At 57.9% G+C, this 6,050-nt stretch overlaps 1 protein-coding gene across 2 annotated transcripts; it reads right to left on the bottom strand.

Annotated features, from left to right (window-relative positions):
- Positions 1-1,723: 1,723 nt before the first annotated feature.
- Positions 1,724-4,848, bottom strand: GALR3 (galanin receptor 3). Of its 2 annotated transcripts, XM_019664574.1 has the most exons (3): positions 4,476-4,848; positions 3,207-3,584; positions 1,724-2,535 (listed from the first exon to the last, which is right to left on the bottom strand). In XM_019664574.1, the coding sequence occupies exons 2-3, from the start codon at positions 3,563-3,565 to the stop codon at positions 1,743-1,745; spliced, it is 1,152 nt and encodes a 383-aa protein (XP_019520119.1). In that variant the 5' UTR covers positions 3,566-3,584; positions 4,476-4,848; the 3' UTR covers positions 1,724-1,742. The 2 variants fall into 2 exon arrangements, with proteins under 2 accessions (XP_019520119.1, XP_019520120.1); XM_019664575.1 differs by lacking the exon at positions 4,476-4,848 and having other exon boundaries at positions 3,207-4,203.
- Between the last annotated feature and the right edge of the window lie 1,202 nt (positions 4,849-6,050).

Here is a 6,050-nt window from a genome sequence, read left to right as displayed (position 1 = left end):
GCTGGGAAGCCGGACAGACCATAGCATAAGCCAATCCCAGCAGATTTTGTTCTCTTCTACTTTGCAGGCACTCACCATTGTTGTGCAGAGAACTTTGTCAAATTCTCTTAGATGTTTTCTCAGTGCTGCACGGGCTGCTGTGAGAGCCATCCCTGAAGCCCAGTTAGGATCCCAGCTCTGCCCTGAATTTGCCACGTGGTTCTGGTCAAGCTACCTCACCTCCTTGAGGCTTAGTTTTTGCTTCTGAGAATGGAGGTAATATTCCTTGCTTGCCAGGGTTGGCATGAGGCCCGGATGAGCCAGTGGGGGTGTGAGTGTGGCCGCAGGGAGATAGAGGTCTCGCTGGATGCTGGGGAAGCGGGCAGCATCACACACCCCTGCCCTCCGGGGAACACTTCTACTGCTGCAGCCTGAGTCAGCTATGGAAACCTTGGCAGAGACATGGGAGAAAGAACACTGGACCAGGTGTCAGGCCCCTGTGGGGGCCCTTGTAGCAGTTGCTTCTCCCAGCTGGGTCACAGCCTCCCCCTGTGAAGGGTGATTGCCATTCTGATCCCTGGGTCTGTGGCAGGTGGCAGGCAATGATGAGGCCTCGGCAGCTGCCTACTGTCAGGGACGGGCCTTCCCAGGGTGCCCAACAACCAAGAGGTGTGCTGGGGAGACACAGAGGCCGAAAGGTCTCAGGCCTCAGCCAGAAGCTAATAAACATTATTGGCGTGTGGTGAGGAAGGGAGGGAAGTAGGCAGCTCTGCAACCACTGAGACTGATTTATTGGTTAATTAGGAGGTTTCCGCAGCCACAGACTACCCCAGCTGTGTGCAGGTACAGGGAGGGAGGGGACCTCAGGGCAGCCAGGGCTGCTGGGAGGCCAGCTGGGGCCCGAGTGTGGCTCAGTGTCTCTCCTGAGCCAGGAGCACTAAATGGCTGAGGAATGGTGCAAGGGGCTTGGGTCAGGCCTAGGACTAGAAGCCCATCAGGGCCCACTGGCCTGCGTACCTGAATAGAACTTTCCTAAGGGACCTGGGAGTTCTCTGAAGTTTCCAGAGCATTCAGTTGGGTGTGGAAGCTGTGGGTTTGGGGAAGAGGGCTGATGCAGAATCAGGAAGAACCAAGACAAACCTTGGAAACTATGGGAACTGAAGGCAGAGGCCCCAGAGGTGGAGATGGAGGTTCCACTGAATAGAAAACGTTAGACAGCAGTGGGTTTGGATCCAACCTCTGCCAAACACTAGTTATGGGACCTTGGGCAAATCACTAAACTTCTCTGATTCTTGATTTCTTCATCTGTAAAATGGAACAAATTAGATTGACCTTGCAAAGCTGTTTTTGATAATTAGATTGAAGAATGTAGCTCCGCATAAAATACATAGCAAGTGCTTAATAAATATCTGCTATATTAGTTGCTACTATTAAAGAACCCAGGACAGGGCTTGAAAGGGAGAAGGGGCTTGGTGAAGCGCGGTGGAGGAAGCAGGTCTCAGGAGTTGCTGATGGAGCCGGAGGGATGGGCAGAGGGCCTGCCCTCCTGCTAGGCCGGCTACCGAGAGTCTGGGGGCTGCCCGCCTAGGAGGCTGCGCTAAGCTGTACCGACCCATTTTCACCGTCCAGGGGTGTCCTCCGCGCTGAAGCCCCATCTCAGCCACTGCTCCTCCCAGTTGGCCCCACACCCTCGTAGCGTCCTGCCCTTAGGGAAGTGGAATGACAGACAGACTGACACCGAGCAGAGTGGAGGCGGACAAGGTTTATTCCGGTCCTCGGGCAGACAGGGCTGGTCCAGCCTTCCCGGCGTGGGCAGGCTCCTCCCCGGGCTCCCTGCCCCAGCCGCCGCCGTCGCCCCCGGCCGGCAGCCTCCCGCGAGGCCGTGCGTCCCCGGGGCAGCCCGCAGGGTTCGAGGACGCCGGGTGGATGCGACGCAGGGCGCGGCGGGCTCCCGGGGGGCAGCAGGCGCGGTGGCGGCGGCGGCGGCGGCCGCAGGGCCACAGGCGGCGGAGGCGCGCGCGGAAGTGGCGCGAGGCGAGCGCGTAGACCAGCGGGTTGAGGCAGGAGTTGGCGTAGGCCAGGCAGTGCGAGGCCAGGCGGCAGGCGTAGGTGGCCGGGCTGAACGCGAAGCGGCCGTACCAGAAGCAGAGGATGACCGCATGGTGCGGGCCCCAGCAGAGCGCGTAGACCGCTGCCACCGCCAACATGGCGCGCCCCGCGCGGCCCGTGGCCCTGCGCCGGGCCGCTGCCGCTGCCGCGCCCGCGGGGCCCACGGCCGCCCATAGGAAGCGCAGCGTGCGCGCGTAGGCCAGGCTCACCACAGCCACGGGCAGCAGGTAGCCGGCGGCGAAGGTGGCCACATCGAGGGCGCGCCGGTTCGCGTCCTCCCAAGCGGGCACGCAGAGCTCGAGCGCGCCGTAGCGCACCGTGTCGTAGTAGCTGAGGTAGGGCGCTGAGAAGAGCGCCGCCAGCAGCCAGACCAGGCCCACGGCGGCGCGGGCGTTGCGGGGAGTGCGCAGGGCCCGCGAGCGCAGCGGGTGCCGCACGGCCAGGTACCTGCGGGCGGGCACTGGGTCAGCCGGGCGGGCGGGCGGGCAGCCGGCCCGCATCCGCTCCCCTGCGGAGGCGATGCGCCAGGGACCTGGGGGCTGGTGGCCTTGATTTCTGCGTCGGAACAATGGGGGTGACCGCGTGACCTTCCTCCCGGGATGGTGGTGATTAAAAGAGCTAATGCACGAAGCGCTTAGAGCAGTGCCTGGCACCTAGCAAGGCGGGGTCGGAGGCACAGACAGAAGTGACTTGGCCAAGGTCATCAGCTAGAGAGTGAGCCTGGATTCGACCCCAAGTCTCAAGCCGTGAAAGCAGGTATGACCACAACCTGGACCAGGTGTGGGCGTTAATAAAATACCTGAATTCATTCGTGTGTTCCTTTTGCCATTCATTTCATACTCACAGAGCATGTACTAGGTACCAGGCCCTGTGCTGACACACTTGAGACGCAGAGATGTCCTGGGGAAGCTCACAATGAAGTTGAGGGGAGAGCAAGATGGTCCCCTCAAACGCACCCTGCAGGTGCGCAGAGACTGGATGGTGCTGGCCAAAGACCTGTTACTTTTCTCCCTCTCATCTTTTTTGGTCCCCCATTCCCTCTTTCCTAAGGCTAAGGAGTATCTGTTCAGGTCTTCCCTCCCTAGCCCAGACCCAGCCAGGTCCCAGGCACAGCGCACCTGTCCACTGAGACGGCAGCCAGCGTGAAGCTGCTGGCATACATGGTGAGGTAGATGAGCAGGTGCACAGCCTTACAGACAAGGGCCCCAAAGAGCCAGGCGTCCAGTGTGTAGATGGCGGCCTGGAAAGGCACGCAACACAGGATGAAGCAGAGGTCCGCCACTGCCAGGTTGAGGATGAACAGATCCGTAGTGCTGCCTGGCTCCTGCCAGGCACCCAGGCCGGGCTGCAGCAGCACCGCCAGCACCAGCCCGTTGCCCACTGTGCCCAGCAGGAAGATAAGGGCAAAGACCACAGGCACTGCCACGGCCCCCACACTCCCTGGGCTGTCTAGCGAAATGTTCTGGGTATCAGCCATCTCCCCATCTGATGGTCACCTGGGGAAGAGAAGCTGGAGTCCTCAGGCAGTGGCCCCCAGGTCTGGTCACTGGACCCAGGGGTCTAGTTCCCCCAGCCTGGGCCTGGCTAGGTCTCCTGGGCTAGAAGCTCATGAGAGTGGGAGTGGGGGACAGAGCTGAAAGTTATCACTGAGACCCACTGTGCAAGCTCCTGACACAAGTCACATTGGTGTCTGAGGTGGGTTTCTGTTTCCTAGGGAACAGCCCCATAGCCCAGTGTGTGAAGGGCTGATTAGGGAGTTGATGGACACCTAAAGACACAGGCAGAGTGGGGCAAAGACATGGTGGGTGAGGGGAAGGGCAACTCCAACCCCAGGAGCCTGTATATTTTCCTTATTTCTCAATGGGGATCCGAAGCTCAGGGAAGACTCTTGGACATGGGTCAAGGTCAGCAATACATGGGTGACACCCCTGCATCACTGGAGAGTCGTTTAGTGAGAGCCCACAGTGGCACAGCTGGGGAAACCATATAGGTCACTGCCCCCTTTCTGCATGAGGAAATCAAGGCTCAGAGGGGACATGGGAGGCTAAAGATCACACACTGAGTGGCAGATCTGGGGCTGTTGCCATCCTGGTACTCTGACTCCCAGGCTACAGCACTCATCTGAGAGTCTGTAACAGGTGGTGCCTCTGACAACCTGCGTGTGTGCGTTTGTGCAAGCTGTGTCCACCCTCACTCCCACCCCACCTCATAGCCTACATCGGCTCCTACCTGTGCATCCCCCAGAAGCCTGGGACCTCTGGGATGGGGGACAAGTTAAGGGCAAGGGGGCCAGGCAGAGGGGAGGGAAGGAAGGTGATACTTTGCATACCCCCCCCCAGCACCCAGCATGCAGAAGACCCCCGAAGTGCAGGATGGGCAACACCCACCTTGACCTTGGACACTGGTTCCCCGCTTGATCTTGGGTGAACCAGCCAGGCTGAGGCTCCCTCTTGGCTCAGTGGCCGCCCTGTGATGCCTCCCTGCAGGTAGACGTCTGCCTCTCACCTCTCCCTCTTCTCCTTTAAGGCCCCTCCTCTGCCGAGTGGGACTTGGGCAGTCCCTCTGGAGTGCCCAATGGCTACCTCGTCCTCAGCCCCTGCTTTCCCCAGGTGGCATGCTCTTCTGCCTGGCTCTTTTCTGCCTCTCTGCGTTGCTTCTGCTTCTTTCTGCAGTGGGAAACCCATTGATCTCGCTCTCTCAGATTCGCTTTGTAGTTAACCCCTCCATGCCCAGGGCCTAGCCCATCCTTGGCACTCCCATTTCTTCTGGCCCTGCCTGATGACTCCGCCCCCATCCCTGCTCCAGTTCAAGCTCAGAAAGGATTCCTAGTCTGGAATGAGGTGTCCAGGCTAGAAAACAAGAATATGAATCCATTTTCTGCAGACTTCAGATAGGAGTCCTCCCCCAGGCTCTGAGAACCCCGAGACCCATCAGCTTCCCAAAGCTTAGTCCAGGGGTTCAGTCTGGCTGGAGACTGGATGGCTTATGTGCCTGTCCAGAGTCTGGCTTTAGCCTGAGAGCAATGGGGAAACTAATGAAAATTCTAGAGCAGGGTCATGACCTGCTCCTTTTGTAATTAGTTTATTATGGCCTGGGGTAAAAGGGATGGACAGAAAGAGCGTGATTTAATGACCCATTAAGAGCCTCTTGTCCAGGTAAGAGCCAAGGAGGTTAATCGGTCTTGGTGAATGGATTCACTCATGGGGGTCTGGCCTGGCCTCTTGGGAGGGGGCCACATGGCCAAATGCTTCCAGAGCGTTAGAGGCTAGCACCTGGGGAGCAAGGGACATTGGAATTAGCAACAAGGAGGGTGATGGTAAACTGGACTAGCGGGGGCAAAAAGTCTGCAAGTTCAGGGAGAGAAGAGGGAAGTAGGGACTGTGTGTGAAGTATTTCTAGAAGCTGGGAGAGTGGTGAGAATGTCAAAAAGACTGGTAAAAGAGAGGAAATTGTCTGAGGAGATGCTGATGAAGCCAGGACTTGCATTCAAGGCCTGAGGAGCTAGGAAAGGGACTCTTTGGAACTGGCTGCTCCAGGCCCCTGGGATTTTCACCAGTGCTCAGAGGTGCTTCCTTAAAGCCTGATGTCGCTCACCCCAGATCCAGAGCATCCCCAAATTTGGGGAAGCAGAGATTCACTGAAGATATTAGGAATCATACCCACTCTCCAAACCTGAATTCAGACCTATCAGAATTTAATTCAGAAATTAGAATTGTTGAATCTTATGATCACTGAAGGGCAGTACTGTAGGATTCTAGATTCGTGTGGTGGGATTTTATAATCATTGATAGCTACAGGTCCACAAAGCACCCTGTATGAAAGTAATGCACACATGGACTCCCAGAATCCTGGACTCACAAATGTGGCATGCCTGAACTCTGAAAGCCCCTGAGATCCCTTACACACTATCCTCCCTCTTTTCCTTGGGAGCCCCAGCCCTCCTGGGGCAGGCTCTTTAAGAG

This window comes from Hipposideros armiger, unplaced genomic scaffold, assembly GCF_001890085.2.
Source record: "Hipposideros armiger isolate ML-2016 unplaced genomic scaffold, ASM189008v1 scaffold_426, whole genome shotgun sequence".
In the NCBI taxonomy this organism is placed as follows: domain Eukaryota; kingdom Metazoa; phylum Chordata; class Mammalia; order Chiroptera; family Hipposideridae; genus Hipposideros; species Hipposideros armiger.
This window is presented reverse-complemented; position numbering and strand designations above follow the sequence as displayed.

Coding starts and splice junctions, on each gene's coding strand:
- GALR3 (XM_019664574.1), bottom strand. CDS start 3,565: ATGGCTGATACCCAGAACATTTCGCTAGACAGCCCAGGGAGTGTGGGG. Junction 2,536..3,206: donor GCTGCCGTCTCAGTGGACAG/GTGCGCTGTGCC, acceptor GCCCGCCCGCAG/GTACCTGGCCGTGCGGCACC.